The sequence below is a fragment of the Chenopodium album genome, chromosome 5 (assembly GCF_948465745.1).
Source record: "Chenopodium album chromosome 5, dcCheAlbu1.1, whole genome shotgun sequence".
Taxonomy (NCBI): domain Eukaryota; kingdom Viridiplantae; phylum Streptophyta; class Magnoliopsida; order Caryophyllales; family Amaranthaceae; genus Chenopodium; species Chenopodium album.
In genome coordinates, this window is record NC_137838.1 from 17,703,702 (window position 1) to 17,726,521 (window position 22,820).

At 34.8% G+C, this 22,820-nt stretch overlaps 3 protein-coding genes across 5 annotated transcripts; all 3 read left to right on the top strand.

Annotated features, from left to right (window-relative positions):
* Positions 1-2,494: 2,494 nt before the first annotated feature.
* Positions 2,495-9,463, top strand: LOC145630540 (2-succinylbenzoate--CoA ligase, chloroplastic/peroxisomal-like). Of its 3 annotated transcripts, XM_081682790.1 has the most exons (11): positions 2,495-2,775; positions 2,917-3,140; positions 3,710-3,782; positions 4,399-4,552; positions 4,677-4,769; positions 5,590-5,687; positions 5,929-6,122; positions 7,131-7,258; positions 8,343-8,728; positions 8,897-9,111; positions 9,256-9,463. In XM_081682790.1, exons 2-11 carry the CDS (start codon positions 2,941-2,943, stop codon positions 9,383-9,385), a joined length of 1,671 nt encoding a protein of 556 aa, XP_081538916.1. In that variant the 5' UTR covers positions 2,495-2,775; positions 2,917-2,940; the 3' UTR covers positions 9,386-9,463. The 3 variants fall into 3 exon arrangements, with proteins under 3 accessions (XP_081538916.1, XP_081538917.1, XP_081538918.1); XM_081682791.1 differs by lacking the exons at positions 2,495-2,775; positions 3,710-3,782 and having other exon boundaries at positions 3,001-3,140; XM_081682792.1 differs by lacking the exons at positions 2,495-2,775; positions 3,710-3,782 and having other exon boundaries at positions 3,006-3,140; positions 4,375-4,552.
* An 868-nt stretch (positions 9,464-10,331) lies between these two features.
* Positions 10,332-10,817, top strand: LOC145632684 (uncharacterized). Its single transcript, XM_081685031.1, has one exon. It carries the CDS (start codon positions 10,332-10,334, stop codon positions 10,815-10,817), a length of 486 nt encoding a protein of 161 aa, XP_081541157.1.
* A 3,458-nt stretch (positions 10,818-14,275) lies between these two features.
* LOC145631997 (uncharacterized) lies at positions 14,276-22,510 on the top strand. Its single transcript, XM_081684242.1, has 10 exons — positions 14,276-14,707; positions 15,409-15,470; positions 16,014-16,068; positions 17,084-17,182; positions 17,482-17,568; positions 19,562-19,678; positions 20,987-21,079; positions 21,292-21,322; positions 21,802-21,989; positions 22,076-22,510. The coding sequence occupies exons 1-9, from the start codon at positions 14,612-14,614 to the stop codon at positions 21,981-21,983; spliced, it is 822 nt and encodes a 273-aa protein (XP_081540368.1). The 5' UTR covers positions 14,276-14,611; the 3' UTR covers positions 21,984-21,989; positions 22,076-22,510.
* Positions 22,511-22,820: the final 310 nt, after the last annotated feature.

Here is a 22,820-nt window from a genome sequence, read left to right on the forward strand (position 1 = left end):
AATTCCCTGCCTTTAATAATAATGGTGCATGGTCAGAGTTTTGAATGGGTAGATGTTTCACAGTATAATTCGGCAGCAAATTACACCACCCATCTTCAGCAAGAAATCTATCAAGTCGTTCTCGAACCATGGTTTCCGGATTTAGACCACGCTTCCAAGTAAAGATGTTCCCAGAGAAGCCCAAATCACGCAACCCGCATCGGTCGATAGTCTCACGAAAACCATCCATACATCTCTCTCTACGAATAGCACCCCATCCTTCTCACTCATGCTAATAATCTCGTTGAAATCTCCAAACATCAAGCAAGGGGTTGTACCCTACCTATGTAGATTTTCCAACATAGTCCAGGTTTTATATTTATTTTCAGCTTCCGGCCAACCATAGATACCAAAGGCTCTCCACATTGTATTTCCCTCACCATCCAAAATATTAGCCGCAATATGATTTTTTGAGAAAGATAGCAGCTCCACCTCCATGTCACGCCACCAAAACCCCATCCCCCCCAGATCTTCCATCACTACTTAGGCAAATACCATGATCAAAGCCACAACGCCTTTTTATTCTCTCCAAAACACTACTACACACCTTTGTCTCCAAAGTGAAGACAATATTTGGCCTCTCCTTCCAACATAAGTCACAAAGAGAGCGTACCGTCCATGGGTTGCCAAGGCCAAAGACGTTCCAACTTAAGAGTTTCATTGTCGTTCGAGGGCTTGGTTATCCCCAAGTCCCTCTACTCTAGAGTTGTTTGCCACAACAGATTTTGCTACTCCACTCTTTTGTTTTTTTGTAACATTTGTACCATCCCCACTTAACTCATCTTCTATGTCTTCCCTCATACACCTTTTTAGAGAACCCCTTGCTACATTTATGTCACAAGTATCCCCTAAATTACTCTCCCTCATACTCACATCATCCCCTCTCATCATTCTTTTCCAACTCTTTCCACCACCTCTCACCTCTGTCCCCACATTCCCCATCTTTTTCACAACTCCCTGATCCCCACTATTACCAATTCCAACAAAGAAATTAGAGGAGAGTTTTTCCCCAATATCCCCCTTGTCCTTTCCCCCACCCACCGTATTATATACCTCCTCCCCTGTACTTCCAATTTTTGCCACCACAACCAAATCACGACTTGCATTATGAGCAACATTGTCCTGCTCACTTCCATTATTATTTTTTCCTTCACTCTCCTCCACCACATTACCTTCTTTCATACTCTGAATCTGACGAGGCCTGAAAACAAGCTTCTTTGACTGTTCATTCATCATAACAGCCAACTGTACTTCTCTCTCCTTGGGTGGAGACACACCCATATCAGCACTTGGGGAAGCAAATTTGAGTTTACGAGCCACACCCACAGGACCAAGTTTCACTACATTTGGATCATTATAGTTTAAACATCGATTGCCACTCCCTGTAGTCACCTTCTCCATAATTTTCTTCTCCTTCTCTAAGTTATCAAGCGCAGACTTTGATGATTTTAGCGGTGACGCTCTTAGCCATGGCCCATATTGATACACAACATCACTACCTCCCTCCCCCTCTTCTTCCTTCTTCTCACATTCTCTATCTATATAGTCTAGCACACCACAGTAAAAGCAAAAATCGGCAAGTCTTTCATACTTAATGTCAATCCACTTCGACTTCGAAACCCCAACTGCAATGAACAGGCCCCTTCAGATAGGCTTGTATACATTAAACATGGCTTTGATCCGCATGAACTCTCCCTATCCAAGAGAATTAGCATTATCTATCTCAAGGAAACCCCCTAACACATACCCAATTTCCTTCATAACAGAGGGATCTCTTCTATTGAATGGCACATCAAAAAGACGAATCCACATAGGAATGCTATCGAAGGTTACTTCAGAAGGTTGTTCCTCTCCTTTGATCACCTTTAGCAGTAGGATTTTTCCATCAAAAGACCAGGGCATACCATCAAGAACTCTTTTCCTATCTTCCTCGTTAACAAATTGAAAGATGAACAAATTTGTGTCAATTGTTTTTATCACAATGTTATTCTCCAATCTCCACACCGACGTAAGGGTTTTTGTCATCGCCTCAATATTGAAAGGTTTCACAGTGAGCAGTTTTCCCACAAGAGCCATGGTTAGGTGACCCGTCAAAACCCCTTCAGCATCATCATCAATCTTCCCAATAACAGAGTTTTCCTCATCCGTTAACCGAAATTTCTCCCAGTCTTTGATCAATTCATCCGCCATTGAGAACACAGGAACAAAAGAACGTTCAAATTGTAGTAGAATCAGTTAAGAATTCGCCAGAAAAGCTTCGTACGGTAAAACCCTAGCGCAAGGACCACTCACCCTACTCGAGGGACTTCAAATTAAGTGTATTATTAATACAAATAAGAGAGAGAAAGTGTGGTGGTAATTTTTTTTGTATTTCATGGGTGAGATGATTTTTGAAGAAAGTATATTATTTTGTGGTATAAATAATGTGAAAGAGTGAGAAAGTGATAGAGAGGGATTTTATAAATTTTTATACCATGAGTCCATTAGTCCGCCTGACGAGGTCTAACCGTCAAGGGGCCAATATCTTACCGATTTCCCGCTAGATACCAACTAAGAATGAAGTAGTACTAGTACCACAAATCAAATTGATAAGCTTTTACTCAATTATCATTATCAGTCTATTCACACCTTTCCTTCTCACTCGTTAGTCAATACAACTATGTTTGGTATTCAACAATCTATCAGCAGTCATATCATTCAATCGTAGAGCCTCGTCCACCATTGAAGCTCAGTTAAGTTAGTAACTCTTTCCCCATTCTTATATTCCTTTCAATTTATTAATATATACTCCGGTAATGGGTTTCATTTTTTTTGGTTTAATTTGTCATTAATTCATGATTTTATCAGCTAATTATTGACATGATTAATCGGTTTCAGTTCAAAGTAACGGGGTAGAGAAACATGAGCGAGTGGTCAAGGGCCCATATTTGCCAATGTTTAAACCGCCTTCTAACACTCCGGCGTAATTCAACGGTGACTATTGCCGACGAACGGCGGAAGTCAGGCGAGCAGTTTGTTGAAAGCGTGTTGAGTCTTGCTCATAAGCTCAGCCAATTGGGTGTTTGCCGTGGTCACATTGTTGCAATTTGTGCTTTCAACAGGTTTCATTTCTATCATCTTTATTTGTCATTTATGTTCCTCTCGTGTTCATGATATCTTATCCGTTTTGACTGTGTATGTTTGTTGACATAAGACTTAAAAAATATAATCCCAATATTCCCAATCTTCGTTTTTAAATATTTGCTACAATTGTTTTTTGTCGTTTGTTTTACAACACATTTTTTTTTAATTAAGCAGAGTATACACGGTGTTTTCAATTCACCTGATTTTCACTATTTTAAACTTATTAGGATTTATTTTAATGGTAGTTTGTACTTATATAACCGTTATTTGAATTCATCTAAACTTATTATTTACCAAATGAAGTAAAAAACCGGGTGAACATAACAAGACATTGTTTTATTGTTTCACAATCAATCAATGATAACTTGTGTATTAGTTTATTCATTTTCCATGCACTAGACATAATCTTTCTTAAAACTACATGCAAAATCTAGTGTTACAAGTATTTAGGAACAAAAGGTGTGTACAAGTTAACAAGTATGTGGTTTGTGGCTGGTTTTCTAAATTGTGTGGTGATGACCAAAATTTCATTCTTGTGACTGTTTAGTGATTGGTATCTGGAATGGCTGCTTGCTGTTGCATATATAGGGGGGATTATTGCTCCTCTTAATTATCGCTGGGTACGTATAATGTTTTAGTTTTTGTCCTTTGATCAACTCTTCTTTCATAAAATGAATTGTGAAGTGTTTTAATTAAAGGCAGACAGTTGTGCATTAGGAGTAGCATTGTTACTCTTCAATTTTATTAATCTTTCATGGGTATTAAGTGCAATCAGATGACTTCTTAGTTCACCAATTTGGAACAGAAAATATTCTTGAGTTTCAAGGTGGTAGGAGCCATAAGGGTTTGGTTCGATTGTTAGCTTTGAATAGACCTGTTTCTTCTTTAGCTTTCTGTACCGCTAATGTCAGATATTACACCATTATAAGGCTAACAGTTTCTGTTACTTAGTTTTAGTTTTGAAAGTATAAACTGATTGCAAATTATGTGAGGATATGTTTTAACATATGCTTGTTTGTGTTTAATAAGTTTGGTGGTATAAGTGAGGTTTACAATCTAAGGTCTGCGGAGTTTGGAATTATAGAAATTTGTGAAACTATATGCTGACTGACTGTTTCGTTTATTAGATGGTGTAAATGGCATCTGACATATTAGCATCTTCAACAATTTGAAGCAATATCTAATTATCTATTATACGGTCTATTTTGATAGCTTCAATAATTTTTTAACCACCAGAGCTTGGAGGAGTCAAAAGTGGCGCTGGAAGTTATCCAACCAGCAATGATTGTCACCGATGATTGTTGCACATGGTTGTCGGAATTGCAAAATGGTACCATGTTTCGTCCAAGATGGCATGTTAGTATGGGATTTCATTATTGGAGTTCAAATGGTATGAAAGCTGCCTCCAAATCCATGCTTGACATTTATATCTACATTGGGATTTATGTGTGAAGTGGCATCTTCAATGATCATGTCTGAAAACTTTTATCCTTCATCCTGTAATACTACGTCAGGTGTACAAAAATTTGAGGGGCTGTCCCGAAATCTTGAATCTATCAAATATTGTTGGGCACCTGAAGATGTGGTTATTATATGTTTCACTTCAGGTACTATTGTGCTCCAATCTAATTTTCTGACATATTAACTTGTAAACATATGGGAATTAAATTAGTTCCATACTAAAGTTAATGCATTTTTATTAGTTATGATGTACATGCAAAGTAGGAACAACCTTAGATTTGTAATTGCAGTATTCTCATAACAGGGAAAGTAGGAACAACATTAAATTTGTAACTGCAGTATTGACGTTTTGTATCTCCAATTCAAACCCCTCATTACTGTAAAGCTCATCAATAGACTGATTATCTTTGACTGTATGAATTTTCTATATATGTACATGAAATAGAAATGAAAAATATAATCATGCTTAGGCCTACTCATGCTAATGCCTTATAATTGTATAAGCTATTCAATTTCCTCTATTAAAATGCACCTTCATAAACCTAAAAAAGTAAAAAGTATTTCAGTGAGGTACTGAGTTTCAGATTAATCACAGCAAGTTACGGGAGAGCCTAATGCTATCATAAAAGACCAAGTTACATACACGTATGACATAGAAATTCTGTAATACATGTACTAGTTACGGCCTTGCCAAAATCACAACCTCTCCCCACATCAAATTCCATTCCCACCTTTCACAAAACAACCTTTTCCCATATCAAGATTTCACCACCTCCATTGAAAGGTATAGCTAGTCCTTACACTATTTCACATATTTTTTAAAGGTGATTTTTCATCTGTTATTTGATTACTATGTGAATTTACACAACCTACATTTTTTTGGTAACAACTCAACTTTTAGCATTATGTTTACATTTGATTCTTTTTTAGCATTCTAAATTAGTTTAAATACTTTTTTCTTTATAGGGTCTACTGGCAAACCAAAAGGAGTTACCATAAGCCATGGTTCATTAATAGTGCAATCCTTGGCAAAAATTGCTATTGTGGGTTACACAGAAGACGATGTAAGTCTCTTTCCATGGTCCCTCTATTTTGTAATAAAATTTCATCATGAGATAGCAAGAAATATGAAAGCAAAAGGTACTCTCCCTTCCTTCTTTTGGCATTAGAAAAGAGCAAGATATTTGTTGAAGAATGCATGATTTCATTTGCCATATTTAAGACCTTTATTGGTACCTTGAAATGAAATTGAAAAGAAAGAAAAACATTGATGATCTTTTTACATTTTGTTCTTCTTTTTCTTAGGTATATTTGCATACTGCCCCACTGTGCCACATAGGTGGGATATCCTCATGCTTGGCTATGCTAATGGTAGGAGGTTGTCATGTATTGTTACCCAAGTTTGAAGTTAAAATGGCTGTGAAAGCTATAGAGGAATATCATGTGACTTCATTCATAACTGTGCCAACAATGCTAGCTTCTCTGGTTTTTATGATAAGGTAATTTCCGATTACATGTAATTGACCTTTTTTTTTTCCTATTAAAAATTGAGTGAAGTATGCATAGAGTAAAACACATGATTGTCACTAATTGGTTTCTAAAGTTGCTCCTCTCTTTGGTGATTGGTAAGGAGTGCTAGTTGATGCATAATCTTACTCCTGATTTCAGTGGTAGTAACTTTGTGTGAAAAATCATTTCTTAGAAGTTTCTCACTTTCCATGATACCCTTTTTTTGGGGTGGATTCGTGGGAATCAATGAAAATACAAGTAAAAGATACAATCTTGATTCCCACAATTAGCATACTGTATGTTTGCAAAGTAGGGTTACTGTGTACACTATATATTTTGAATAGTAATGCTAAGGCTCCTTAGGGAGTAGACGAGTAGTACATATTCTGACATGGAATCAACTATCAAGAAACACCCTTGTAATCAAACTCTACAATTCTTGTTCTCTTCCATTTTTTTTTTTAATTTTTTTTTTTTGTTAAAAGGACACCTTTTCTTCCTCTTCTGACATGGCATGGCAGATGGGGAAACCCCTCATACCATTACAATAACCATGCCTATCATTCAACCTTGAATGTACATCAAAGCCTTGGTTCCTTTTATTCAATCTTGACTAGAAAAAGGTTAGTATGCTACAGGAGTTACTCTCTTCTGCAACACAGCTAAGGTCTTAATGTTTCGAGTAAAATTACATATGTTCCCTTGAAATGATTTTGTCACCAAAATTACACCGTTATACCTTCAAATGTAAAATGTTTAGGTGTCTGAAGGGCCTCACATAAATATGATAAGAGACCTTTGACAAACATCATAATTGGAGTGCTAACTTTTTTTTTATGAAAGTTGGGTTTTTCATTTTTCATTTTTGTGTATACTAAACAAGATTTGATGATAGGCTTTTGGTACCACCTCTAAGACTTTTAATAAGTAAACTAGTTGGCATCTACTATATTTTACTATTTGTGCTATCAATTTGTTTTACATATTTCCTTTTCTAGGCACAATGAATCGAGGAAATTGGATCTAAGTGTAAAGAAAATATTGAATGGTGGCGGGAGTCTTTCTATCCAACTTGTTGAAGATGCTATAAGATGTTTTCCAACAGCCAAGCTTTTATCTGCTTATGGTATTTACCGCTTGTCTTATTTTCAATGGTTTTCTTGTATTTACTATAGATTTAATTCAAGCAACGTTCTTGGTCACTGAGGAAAAAACATGTCTGGAAATTTCTGGCTCCTTTTTTTAAGTTACTATTACTGTCTTATGCATCCCTCCTCAAAGTGGGGAAGTTTAGGTATGTACCACAATACTATTATGTAAATTTGAAGCATATGTATATGTGAGACTCTATTGCTATGCCCTCTATTATATCATATTTTGGTTTAATAATCAGGTGGGTCAACATGTTATTGGCATAGAAATTTATGAGTTAGACTCAAGTGAATGCAGATTTTGGATTGATATTCCATATTCCATTTGCAAAATATTTGGTAACGTACCAACTTTGTTTTCAGGTCCAGCCGTCTAGGCCATATATTGCCATGATTATCTGTGTGCTAATAATGTAGTGTTATCTTGGTGTTAATACTTAGCATTGACTTGAATAGGTGTGTGTTGATCATTATGGGTTAGACATTCATGCCATAATATGTACTCCTTTAGGCGGGGTGGGGTTGGGGGTGGGGCCGTGGGGGGATACTGTACGTGGGTGACTGTTGTATTGATTCCGTTGCTTATGCTCAAGTTAAATAACATTGTTCTTAGTTCATACCAAAAGGCCAATTTTCAATAATGTACATGAACTTCCATCCATTTTTCTAATAGTTGGTACATTTTGGACTTCTTAAGCTTAGTTGAGCTTTTTAACCTTTAGCTCTTACTCTACCTTTTATACTGGCTTGCCCTTCATTCGGATCCAGGAATAAGGATTTTAGGTATTCAGTGAAGCTTGAACAATACTGCCTGTCAGTAATTGAAAACCTGGAATGAAGTTCGATTAATATTAGCGCCATGACAATATAATTACACTTGATCTTGGGAGAAAAATTGATAATTTGCCAAACTACAGAGCTGAATTTTTTCACAATAAGAATTAGTTCTATCTTTACACATCTAATGTTTTTGTACTCATGAGTATAAAATTGATCTGCCCCACTTTTTACATTTGTTATTTTGGTAAACCCTCTTCTTATTTCTGATATTGACTGCAGGCATGACAGAGACCTGTTCTTCTCTCACCTTCATCACCATCCATGATCCAACTGTTAATAATTCAAACCAGCACCCAAAGAAAACAAGTGGAATTATTTCCAACTCTGTGCACCCAGCAGGAGGTATCTGTGTTGGGAAGCCAGCACCTCATGTCGAGATACTGATAATAAAAGAGGAATCTACTCATGTGGGGAGAATTATGACTCGGGGACCTCATGTCATGATGCGCTATTGGAGTCAAATTAGTGCTGCAGTAATTGACTCCGGAGGAAATTGGTTTGACACTGGTGATAGTGGGCACATTGATGCTCATGGAAACCTGTGGCTTGTTGGTCGTAGAAATTGTCGTATCAAAAGTGGTGGGGAGAATGTGTATCCTGAAGAGGTAAGGAAAACCATTAATCTCTATTATTCATTTTGCTTTTGCAGTGGAATATCCAGGAATGAATTGTTTCTTTGTTGTGTTACAATTACAAACAGAAGGGTTGTACGACTTGTCCCCTCTCCTAGCTAATGTTGTTGGCCTTATATTGTTACTACATTGGTGACACAGGTGGAGGTTGTGTTGTCACAACATCCTGCAATTACAACTGTGGTAGTCATTGGACTCCCACATCCACACTTAGGTGAAATGGTTGTTGCTTGTGTTCAAATTAGAGAAAGCTGGATATGGACCGACTTGAAGGTTGGTGAGTTGCCAAGCAATGTGGAATGTCACTTATCAACCAGCTTGCTCAAGGATTATTGTCGACAGAAAAGCTTGACCGGGTCTTTTTCTAATCCTGTCCCCCTCCCCTCTCGTCTCCCCCTTTCTGAAACAAATGAAAACAGAATCCCTGTCTGTACAAATTTCCTTGGGAGTGATTATATTTATTTTTTAACTGACAATTTTCTGTAATATTATGCTTGTAGGTTTAAGATACCAAAAGCTTTTATGGTTTGGAGGCAGCCTTTCCCGCTTACAAGCACCGGAAAAATTAAAAGAGACCAAGTTGAGGCAGAGGCTAAATTGCGTTTACAACCTTTACTTTCTAATCTTTAACGCAATTGTTAAATACAACTTCATTTTTAACAACATTTTACATAACATTTTTTTCATTCAAGGTATAGTTATTTTATATTTTTTAAAGGGTTTTTTTTTCCCTCCCCTGGTAGTCTTTATAGAGTACTGAAAAGTTGAATTTGTGCTCTTTATAGACTGCCAGATTCCTAATTTTTTTATTTGGTTGAATGTTGAGTTTTTGTTAGATTAGTTTGACAACGAGAAACAAACAATTAAAGGAAGAGATAATAATAATATTCTAAACTAAAATATGCTCGTACACTATTACAGCAGATATTTTTAAAGAAATTTTCTGTTTCATACTGTTATATTTTACTCCCCCCCTCTGATTAAAAGTCTGGTAGCGAATTAAAAAATAAAGGGGCTTACTTGATTAAAAGTGAAAGAATTACCATGTAAATCTTGAGACTTGAATTTAATGTATTTCAAATGAGACAAATAAAAAGAACTAGGGTAGTTCTAAATAATATAATTACGAGTTTACAACATCATATTATGCCATTGGGTATGCAACTACGCATGCATATTCTATGCTTGTTTCAACATCTTTCTGTCCATAAATATAATGAAAGAAAAAAGTTGCCTATCCTCTACAATTATCAACAAAAAAGCCTAGATTAGAGCTGTCTAAAGGTCATCTTCTCCTTGAAGCTTGAATTACCAAGTTGTACCAACTGTATGGTACATTACCTTTAATCCTTCATAAAATTAGATCATATAGTCACTTTCTTATTTGGTCATTAAAGCAAATATATATGTTTGACTGTTTGTTCCAATCTTACTCAAGACAAAAGCTAAAAAGGTGAAACAAACATCATTATAACATTCACCATGTTTATCTTCCTCTTTTTCTTTTGTGAAGTTCTTTCATCATATGATAAAAATGTTAGTGCATAATTTCTAGTCCTACCAAACAAAAATCACAATGCCTAAAAAAACAAGCAAATCAAGCATTTTGGCTCTTCTAAAGTGCATATCCACATGCCAAGATCACACCAATGGCGATTCGAGACAAGGCACAAGGGTATGGAACTTAAGTGACAGGACAATAGAGTTGCAAATAAGGGTAGGATCAATACTCAGGAAGGTACACACGTTGAAGCCGGGATCATCTAAGCGACTCAAGAGCAAGAGTATCTATAAAGCTTATATGCCTCAAGGTAATGATCAAAATAACGGTGATGATAATGGGAAAGGTAATATAGTTGTGAAGAGGTATGCATACTATTATGATGAAACATGTATGCCATATATATGGATACATGATGCAGGAGGAAGTTTTTCAAGGATGGTTAAACAACAGTATATTAGTCTTGAAGATCTAAGAGATTGTTCTGAAATCAAGATTTTTAGAGACCACCAAAAAGGGTGTATTGCTGCTAGAAAAAAATTCAGGGCTGATTTCTGCTGATCTGACCTGCTACCACTAATTTTACAGAACGGGTCATATAAACTAGTACTACAGTTGTAAAAAAAAATTGGGATTGTTTTTGTGTTTATGATTTTGTTTTTAGTATGTTTAATATCAAATCTGTTGTATTTTGATGTATGTGGTTTGATATACGAGTATTGTTCAAGATTTGGATTTTTTTTTTTTTTTTTTTTTTTTTTGGGAGAAAAAAAAAATGCAAAGTAATGTCTTTTCTCAAGATTGTAAGTTCAAGATTTGGAATCAACATGATATTTTTTAATGCTTGTGTCGATTGGCTTTTGAGTGATTTTTATGGATATTATTAGTTATAAATTCCATTATTATGCCATATTTTTTTTTGTTAATATTCCCTGCATAGGGCATAACGTCCATGTCACGCGCCATAAAAATCAAACTATTTTCTTTTAAAAAAAGTAAACAAACAGAGGGTTTTTTCGTGATTGTTTTCTGTTTTACAAAAGTTTTTTTTTCAACTTTCTATTTTTTTAAATTAAAAACCAAAAACAAGAAATTAGAAAAAGTTATTTTCACTTTTTTGTTGTTAGTTTCAAAAATTATCATAATTTTAATAAGTTTGACTAATTGTTTAATTCATTATATGATATATAAGAGATTGAGTCACACCCACTTAGGTCGTGTTCTTTAGAGCTACTCTGCTGAGTTTTGTTCTGCTGTGCTTTGCTTAAAATTAATAATTAATTTTGAATTATTATAATAATAATAATTAATATTTAATAATAATAATAAATAAATAAATAATATTTAATAATTATAATTAATATTAATAATAATAATGGTAATAATAATAATAAGTAAGTAACAATTAATAGTAATAAATATTTATTAATAATAATAATAATAATAATAATAATAATAATAATAAAATCTACTATGCTCGGCTCGGCTCTGTGACTCTTGTCTGCCCAGAAGCTCAAAAGAACAGAGTCTTAATCTCCTTGAGAGTAAATTGGTCATTTCTTCAACAAAATGAAGGCTAATTTTGTCATTCTTTCCATCTTCTTCCTCCTTCCGTCATTTTATCATTCACCTACTGTCATCTACTTCCTCCTCTTCCACCAATCTTCATCTTCCTCTTCCTTCACCGGCTTCACCCACCCACCGTCATCTACTTCCATTCCTGACACCACCATTTCAAACATCGGCACACCGACACCTTCATCTTCTTCGTCTTTACCGATACCAACTCCACTATTTCCGGTGGCTTTTTTGCCATTTAAATGAAAACCCTAAGTAAAAGGGGAGAAATACATGGCATGGTAACCCTTAAGGATAGGTGAGTTTATTTAATTCCCTTCTACTTGTGATCTTTCTCGGTGAAGCAAGAACTTTGCCATCTATTTTTGTCGTTACTTCAGCCAAACGGTAAGAAACGATAGGCAAATGTTGCTTTCATGCAAGTAGCTAAAAGTAAAAGTACAACTGGCAAATTAATTGTTAAAATAATAAACAATATTCATTTACCAATTTGCCACTGGATTAACAAAATCCATTAATCTTGGTGATCAACTTGGATGTTCTCCATTATAAAAGATTTCCTAAAAAAATATGATATATAAGAGAGCCAGTGCCAAAGGCCATAGTACGGAATAAGAGAGCTAGTGATCGCCGCATTATACTTAAATGAGAAATTGACTCCAGACAAGCTACTAAAATGCTTTGAACCCAACTCATCCAAAACCCCATTTTAATAATCACTCTCCAAAAAACATTATTCAACTCTATCCTATGCCTTGCTCATATCTAATTTCACCACCATCATACCCTCTCTAACCCCACCCTATCACTTCATAACATAAAAATTTTAAAAGCAATTAGAGCATCATCCATAATAAGTCTTTTTGGGATAAAAGTACTATGTTCAATCAAAATAATCGATACTACAATATATAAACTGATAGGCCAGAATTCAAACATTCTCTTCAAATTATTACATTTTGGGATAAGAACTATACATGTAGAATTAACGTCACTTAGATCAACCTCACCCTTACATCACCCCTTAACAAAATGACATACATCCTTCCCAAGAATCCCAACTATACCTCAATTATTTTGGAAAAATATAGCATGCATACCATCTAATCTAGGGGCCTTGTTTGGGTGCATTTGAAAAAGAGCAGAACGAATTTCCTCGTCATTGGATTCCGCATCAAACAAATCATTCATATCCTCTAAAACTAGAGCCTCGATACCAGTCAACACATCATTCTTGTTTACGGGTTACTTATAGAGGAGTAGAGAACAAATCCCCTTAAAAACTAGCGATGGTATCATCAACTTCCTTTGACGACTCCTTTCAGTCCCCTTGATCGCCAATTTAGTCGTTATTATTTTTGATGAAAAATCGATGAAATGTCATATTATTCCTAATAATTTTTTGGGAAATTCTCATTGGTACACCCGTGGTTTTGACTTTTCCCATTGATACACTCCAAAAATTTTGCCTTCCCATCGGTACACCCATGGTTTAGTCTTTTTCCCAACCGTGACTAACACCGTTAAAAAGTATTTCATTAAGTTAAAATAATTCAGAAAAAGACTATAATACCCCTTTTAAATATCTAATGTCTCGATTTACGTGTCGAAAAGTGTTCGATAGTTTTGGAAGTCATGTTAGTCCTTAAGGATCCAAACCTCAAAATTAGCAAAAAAAAAATAACGCAAATGTCTCATGTGCGTGTTAAAAAATGTCTCGGTTTGCGTGCTATTATTTTTTTGTGATAGTAATTGTTCGGTTAATGTTTTAGGGGTCATTTTAAACCTTTAAGGAACTAAATTGAACTCGAAATTGTCAAAAAATTAACAAAAATGTCTCGTTTTGCGTCTCATGACAAAACAAAAAAGAAATATCATGACGTGCAAAATGAGATATTTTTGTTAATTTTTTGACAATTTTGAGTTCGATTTAGATCCCTAAAGAGTCAAAATGACTCCTAAAACCTTAACCGAACAATTATTATCACAAAAAAGCAATGACACGCAAATCGAGACATTTTTTGACACGCATATGAGACATTTGCGTTATTTTTTTTTGCTAATTTCGAGGTTAATTTGGATCCTTAACGACTAGGACTCTCAAAACTTTAATCCGAACAATTTTCGACACGCAAATCAAGACATTAGATGTTTAAAAGGGGTATTATAGTCTTTTCCTTAATTATTTTAACTTAATGAAATACCTTTTAACGGTGTTAGTCACGGTTGGGAAAAAGACCAAATTATGGGTGTACCGATGGGAAGACAAAAATTTTGGAGTGTATCAATGGGAAAAGTCAAAACCAGGGTGTACCAATGGGAATTTCCCTAATTTTTTCCTACTTTAAATTTTAAAAACAAAAAAGTATAAATAAACAAAAAAAACCAAACAAGAAGACATTTGTGATCACGGACATTTCACAAGACTTTTGTTCCTTGAATATCAAATACTCAATCCTTACTCCCAAAGAAACCCGACAACAAGTAGCGACAATTCGTCTACGCGGAGCACCTCACCAATTTTCTAACGCAATTAGATCATTTCCCTAATCCTATACTTAGGAGAGAGAAAATCCTGGGAATTCGGCAATTTCTTCTGCACTTTCCGATCTCCATTTCCTACAACAGTCAGCTAATAGCCTAATACAAATACCCACAATTTTGAAAGAGATGTTTTGAATTTTGATGGGGTTTAATTTTGTTGTTATTACTTCTTAAGGCCATAATTGTTGAGGAGTAATTTAGGGTTTGTTTGGAATTTCTGGGTTTTCATTTTCATGGAGTTTTCATGGCTGAATTGTTTTCGAATTACCCTTCTTTTGCTCCTCATCGTCGCCATTGCTACAGCTTGTTTCACGCTTCCCATTGAAAAGGTCGTGTTTTTTTTACCCCCTTTTGATTTTTTCTTTATTGATGTTGTTTTGATTAGGGTTTGAATAATTTGGATATATGTTATGTATGGTGAGTGATTTTGATCCACTAATGGAGTAATTGATTTATGAGCTATGATTTTTGAATGTTAAAGGTTGCAACTTTCTGTTTTCTTAATAGAGTAATTTCATTTGAATTTGGTTTTGATTGATTTGTGGGAAATGTTGCTTATTGACAAAATGGTGATTAATAATTCATTTCATGAACTAAAATTGAATTTTGAGTTATACATACAATATAAACATGACGTATGAGTTTTGAATTTAGCTTGGATTGATCAAAGCCTAATCATTCTTACCATAAGTTTGTCAAAGTCCGTATTGAGTTCTGCTGTGAAATTATACTTTTAGATTTCTCTTAGCTCTTAGTATTACTTGCTAGTTGAACTTTGGCATTGTAATATGAAGAATTGATTGAATTAATAGTTGAACTTGATAAGAATTGATAACAAACGCTGATGTGACTTATCATGTAAATTTGCTTTCATTTGAAGACAAAAGTTCGCTATGTTGTGTAGGATATAAGAACAGATTAACTTTGGGCTTCAAAGTTCTTCTGTTTTTGTTATCTTATTGGTTTTGTAGCATTTGCAACTTTTTTTCATGTCAAGTTAAGTGTGCTGTATTGTTGTCTCTGCTTGCAGATATTAAGAAACTTTCTCTTGTGGGTGGATCAAAACCTTGGAAATTGGGGGCCTCTAGTCTTGTAAGTCATTTGATTTTGTCCTTCTGAAACAAATTTTGCCTGATATTGTTCTGTATTTATTTTTTCCTTCAAGATATACTCTTTTACACCTTACAGTTAATGTTTATTTTTGACTTATTTTTACTTTTAATTTTTAGACTTGAAGTTCCATGTTTGTTGTGGTCCTTTTCTTGGGATTGTTTTGTTGGCTTTTCATAGAATCTGTAGAAAGAGAAACACGTTGGAGAGTTCCAATCTCTCTAAAGTTGGCATAGGCTGTCATTGATGAATTATTATTACCCCATAGTTCATCAATTACTGTCATATCTTACTCGCGTTGCCCTAATTTTTAGCCTAGTTTCTTTCTTATTTCAAAATTTTGTATTTTGTCTGTTAAAGTTTGAGCCAAGGATCTACTTATTCTCTGAAGTGGTGATATATGTCCTTGCCTTCTTGGATTGACATGCGATACCTTGTTCTCAGAATCTCAGTACTGGTATATTATTGGTGCTTGGAGCTATATGTTTAATTTTGACTGATTATGTTCACCTTTGATGTTTTTAGGGCTGTTGCATACATCCCTCTGACTATTTTGGCAGTTCCAGCTTCAGTGCTCACAGTAAGTAATGAATAATAATATCTGATTTTCATTCTGTTGCAAAAGAGGTTACATGCTAGGCTGCTAGCTTCCCCTTGAGATTTTCCTTGACTTGACTTTATTCCCATTAGTCAAAATACTGACTTTGTTTTTTTAAGTGCTTCATTGGGACTTTTTGCACTATTCACTTGACCTACTTTGATCAATGCTAGTGATTTATCAATCAATCAAAGCCTTAATCCCTCGGGTGGGCCGGTGGGGTTGGCTACATGAACCAAAAGTAATAGTCTTAGTGATTTATATGTAAGAAAAAAAATATATCTTGTGGGTACTTGTTGGAATTGTCTTAATGAGTAGTTTATTAATATTCAATTATTATAGTTTATACTTATTGGTAATAAAGATCTTATTGGTCAGACTTTTGTATGACGTGCTTAGTCAAAATGGTGTACTTAAATAAAAGCAGTGGGAGTAGCTTTATGGATTGCCGAATGTATTCAATTTCTGCTGTGTTACTTCTGTGATAGATTGGATTTGTGTTGATTAGCTATTTTCTAGTGTAAATGCTTTAGTTGTTGACCTGATGTGCTCTTCTAAATGTCTTTGGAGCCTGCCGAATCACTGATTTCAAGCCTATTACCCTTTGGATTAATAGAGTTTTTAAAAAAGGCCATCTCTAAGGTTTTCTTGTTGACATATTTCAATAGTTTCTTGGACCCTTACAGTGAAACTGAGAAAGTTTTTGGATGGAACTGAGAGGAAAGGTTACTTATATACGGAGTATCATAGTTGATATTTACATTTATTCAGTGTGCCCTCCATGCCTAAATGCTAAATAGAGGAAATAGCACAAATGCTTGAGTCAGGTGTTAATGTCTCATTATGATCTACCATTAGATACCAACCCTTCCTACTAATCTTCTATGCTAAAGGACATGTTTGTTGTCTGCACTTTGAATAAATTTTGTCTGTAAGTTCATGCCCCTGTGTCACTGTCTTTAATGCTACTGTATTGATTGGACTTGCCATTCTGCAGCTTGGTGGTGGCTATCTTTATGGGTTGCTTCTGGGTTTTGTTGCTGATTCTGTAGGTGCTACATTGGGGGCAACTGCAGCTTTTCTTTTGGGAAGAACTGTGAGTACTTTATCTTATTTTTTATTAATTGGAATTTGATATGTGAAGGGGCAGAGAATTTTCGTATGTAGTTTTTACTTCGCTATATTACACGAATTTAATTCCTGTATCTAGTCGAATCTCACATGTCATTTGTGAGTCTTGAAATTGAACTTATGTGATGGTATATTGGTGGTACCTCATGACATACATTCTGAAAGTTCGTTACATTTTTCTTTGTTCTACCTATAGCAGACTATATTTTTGCTACTTCTTTAATGTGATGCATGAATTAATTTACGTTTGAACCATGTGTGCAGATTGGAAGGTCATTTGTTATTTCTAAAATTAAGGATTACCCCAAGTTTCGGGCTGTTGCTATTGCTATACAAAGATCTGGTTTTAAGGTATGAATGTATAGTTGAGCACTGTCATTTGCTTGGCAAATTCCATTCAATGACAGTTTAATTTACATTTTATATGAATACTTGGTTCATGACTCCATAGTCATATTTTTTTAATATTAGATTGGGGAACTTACTAATTGTGTAATCGGTTTGTTAAGTGTTAGCTGACTCATTTTTTGTGGGCTTGGAAAATTGCTAGATATTTTTTTTTTTCTTTTTCTTAATTACAACCAACCAAAATATATACAATTCTTTGCTTAAGACTTGACTCTATGAGGTGGGACATGGACAAACTGGTAGATCTGAGTCTGCCCTTTTGTTAGTACAACAATGATTCACAAGTAAAATTTAATAGCAATAATTCCCGAGTATTTTGCCTGACTGACAAGATGGATTGATGAGTAACTGCTTTGGAGAGTCTAATGTAGCAGTACTGCCTTGTGATTTCAAGGGTCATGTAGCTATTATTTGTATTTGATGATGGAAGACCAGGATTATTAAAAGTGCAGAAGATTTCTTCAGAGATTTTATTTAAATTTGTTAGAACAAATTGGACCTTTTTTTTTCTTTTCCTAATTGAATTCTAAAAATATTCCCCTTCTGAGATTCATTATACGGCACAGCACACCTTTATTATCTGTCAGATATTTGATTATTGACATTTTAAAATATGTGGGTACTGTTGATGATTTTGGGTTTGCCATATTGCATAGTTTCAGACCAAAAAAAAAAAAAAATAGTTTCACATATTTCAGTGATACCTGTCCCCGGTATTTCAGCTTCATAGGTTATTGAGAGTTTTAAAAAGACTCCATGTTATGTTTGTTATTGCATTGTCAGTGTAGAGCTTTTCGGGCTTTTAAGACCATGATTTAACCTTTGTTTTGTTATTTGGATTTTTGGAATTTGGAGTGTAAGGGCTCAATCAAATGTTTTACACATTAGTTTGAACTAGTAGGTTAGTGGCTTGAATATTATTGTTTCCTTCTTCTCCCTAGTGGACTAAGGTATCTAGAATCGCTTAACTCTTATCTAATAATAGTCCCTCCGTCCTTTTTAAAGTTGACAAGTTTCTTTTATCATGTTTGTCAATGCACAAAGTTTATCGGGTTAATATTTCTAATTATCAACAATTAAAAAAGGTAATAATATGAAAATTTACATTTAGACAATTATGATAAGACCCCACATGATTGTTCTATCGTTATAATAAATCACAAAAGCTAATCAAAGTAGAGTTTGTGAACAGTGGCAAATCAAAGTGTGTCAATCAAAAAGCACAGTGGAAGGTTGTAAAAATAAGGGATTTAAGTGTATCAATTTGTCATTCTCTGGTTCTTGTTCAGTAGTTTCAATCCCTTACTGTTCCAAGTTATTTGTGCTTTAGACTTCAGTAATTGTACCGATTTTAGTCTTGGCTGATAGCATTGCGTTGGTAAATTCTGGAAATTTACTTTGACGTGGATTAAGTGAAATGATGGCATAGGTGTTTAAATCTGCAGGATCCATCACAGCTTCTTCCATGACTCTCATGAGTACTTGAATTATTCGATGATGTAGTTTTGTTCTCTCTTTAAAAGTTAGTAAAAAATTTCTTGTAGGTTTTGTTAGGAAATAGCAGAATAGGTGAGTTTAAGGTGAGACTGTCTAATTAATCTTGCTCATGAATTTTACCTTGAAATGTGATGTACCGTGCTATTTCGATGGTGGAGGAGTCTTGAGTGTTGAAGCCAAATGATCAATTTGTTTTAGCAAAAACATTCATTGTTTCTCTGAATTGCATGCAAATTTGCTAGACTATTTACATTTTAAACTTGCAAAAAAGATTGTGTCCTCTCTGTAGGTTCTAGATAAGGGTCTAGTTTATTTCTTTTTGGGGAAAGGGTGAATGGGGGACAATGGATGGCTACTTGCCTTTTTTGTTGTTGTTTTTGACTCATTTATGATGTGATTGTTCCATCTTTTTTTGATGTGCTTTTTTTTTTTTTAACAGATTGTCTTACTTCTCCGGCTTGTTCCCTTACTTCCATTTAATATGTTGAACTACCTCCTGTCTGTAACTCCTGTTCCCCTGTGGGAATATGTCCTGGCCTCTTGGTTAGGGATGCTGGTAATTTCTACTCTCTATTTATTCAAAGCTGTTTGTATGTTCTATCCAATCCTCGTTTATTAGTTATAATACAGATTGTACATTTATGTTTGAGCCCATAGAATGTTTGTTGTAGTGAGTGCGCAAAGATATCATACTTGTATTTATTTGTCTTCTATACTTGAAGAGAAAGCTTAGGCTAGGACAAAAGTCTTTGGTGTAAACTTTGACTGCAGCAGATAAAATTGATTGCATGGATGAGAATGAACTCTCTATCTATAAAGTACATCATTGTAAAAATTGTAAAATTGGTCAGTCTGGTTTTCCTTTGAAGTTTTATGGCCAAACAGACAAACAATGTTCATTTATTGCTCATCTTTATCAACAAGGACAACATTTAAGTGTTTACTGGTTAAGGACATGAAAGTGAGTCTACTTTGACCCGTATTTTTCTGAAAAATGTTGATGATTCTACAAGATAACCTTTGTGCGAATTACCTGTCTAAACTCTAAAGTCTCCTATGTTTTAGTGATGTTATAGAATACCAAGTGATCCATTAGAAGGTATAGTGCCTAAAATATAGTTCTTGTCAAAGTAATTTATGGTGTATTTTATGCTCTGTTTGATTGTTGTCCAATCATCTTCCATTCCTTTATGCTAGAAAAATTAGCAGTAAAACTGTAGAGAGGTGCATCATATGATGCATGCATATTACATAAAGCTTGCTTAATCTGCTGATACACTGTCCTTGACAAAGTGAAGATCCCTCTGACGGACCCATACCATGTTTTCTCCAAATATATATATATATATATATATATATATATATATATATATATATATATATATATATATACACTTTCTTTGGATAGCATAGAAGAAAGGAAAGGAAGGCGAAGGAAGAGAAAGGGAGGGGAAAAAGTGTGCTTGGAGGGATTATGCTAAGAGAGGGGGAAAATTGAGGGATTATGCTAAAGAGGGGGAAAATGGATCCCTCCCTTTCCTTCCCCAATCCTTTACTCAAATAAGAGAAATTTTCCTCCCTTTATCTTCTCTCTTCTTTTCCTTCTATTTTCTTCTATCCAAACAAAGTGATAGTAGGACTATAGTCTTGAATTCTCAATTTGCAAAAGCTTTGATTTCTGTGCCGGGCATGTCTGCGCTGCCTTTTGTTATGACTTATGAGAACATTAGTGTTCAGTTAATCTTTGAACGTGTTTGAATTCTTATTTATAAATTATATCTTATTTTTACTTGTTAACCACTTATCTACCTTTTTCTTTGGGGAATTTAATTATTTAATGCTCCCTTTTTGGTTTTGATTACAGCCTATAACACTTGCATTGGTGTATGCTGGAACAACTCTCAAGGATCTTTCAGATATCACACATGGATGGCATGAGTTCTCTCCCTCTCGTTGGGTAAGATCTGCTATTTTGTGCTTGGATGTGTTAACACTTTAGAAAATAACATTTTCCCTTGCTCATGGCTGTTACAGTTACTATTTTCCTGTCGTGACCACCACATGGGTTGCTTTTGCCCCCCCCCCCCCCCCCCCCCCCCCCCCCAATAAAAAAAAACACCTTTTATGGAATTTAAAGTTTTAAACTAATAAGTGTTATTGTGGATGCAGGTATTTCTTGTATCAAGTATTGTGGTTTCAGGTATGTTGTTGTAGATGCCTCTTCTGCATTTTTAAAGCTGTAGTACTGCTTTGTTCTATGCATATCTTGACTCATTGACAATGTGCAAACCAATGAAATAAACTGATATTATTAATATATTATTGTTATTGGAGGTGCTCTACATTCTAATGGCATATGTATTCTGAATTTTGATAACTTAGACCAAAACTATACTTCTATATTGAATTATACAAGTAATAGCTAGTAATCCAAACATCAGAATGAAATTTTCGAGGTTTCCAATTCAGAATGAAAAGTTTGAGTATATCTATCATGCTTGAGCTCATCAGGGGGTCAATATTTTTTGATTGATATTTTAACTGGCTAAGTAATAATTTTAATGCCCTGCAACTTTCGTATTAAGTTAATTTTCAAATTGACTATTTTGCTTAAATAGTAAATAGTAAATTGAGCGCATTTCTGCTTTGCATCATCTTGATGGTTCGTGTTGCTTGCAGTGATATTGATGGTTTGTGTAACTAAAGTGGCAAAGACTGCTTTAGAAAATGCATTGGCTGAAAATGATAATGAAGATACCCTGTCCTGCTCCGAGCTGCCTATCTCAGGTGATCTGGTGGGGGATCTTCAACAGCCTCTCATTGTTAGGATGGATTCGTCCCAGGATAGCCAGCAGAACTGAAAATTGGTAGAATTTTTCTACATACTCTTCATTTTGTGCCTTGAGTCTCATGCCCTTCGACATTAATGCTTCGTACTTTCATTTTTGTGCAGCAACATGCATTCGACGTTCCTACATTTTGTACAGCCTTAACATTACTTTTCCCTTCGTGTAATTGGCCGATAGTTTCCTTTGTGTATAGCCTTTTCACTTATGCTGAACTGGAACTGCTAATTTATGATAGTCAAGATTGACAAGGATTTTGCTGGAGAACTCATGTTAGCAATTAGCAAGAATGAAAGATGCTGATGAAGATATTGCTGAAAGAATTATTTTTGTTGAGCTAAGCTACATCTAACCATTAGTCAACACCCTTATATATTTATAACATCTTGCTTTTACCTCTTATTCTACTCATGTAAGTGATGTAACACTTCTCTCCCTGTAATTTTGTTAGTTGACTATTGTAATTAACAATTTGCTTTTTTGCGCTATCCACACCAAAACAAAACATAAGAAAAAGCTTATAGAGTTTTCTTTCTGTGTAATTTTTAGATATTTTATCTTCTGCATTTCTGTCTTGTTGCCAAAAAGGAGAAGAAACATAATGTTGTACCCCTTTTTTAACAACGATTTAAGGTGATCAGATGAAAGGAATCACGACCCCTTCCTCGCAGCAGCTGCCAGATTTTGGGTGTGTTCTACCATTTTTCTACTTGCTTTCATGCGGAAGACAAAATTTAAAGCTTTCAGCTATTTCTGTAATGTTTCTATTAACTTGATGTTCGATGAGGAGCACCTTCCCTACCTTGGGATCTCCAGTTGCTCGTGATGCACTTTCAAGTTATAATGAACACT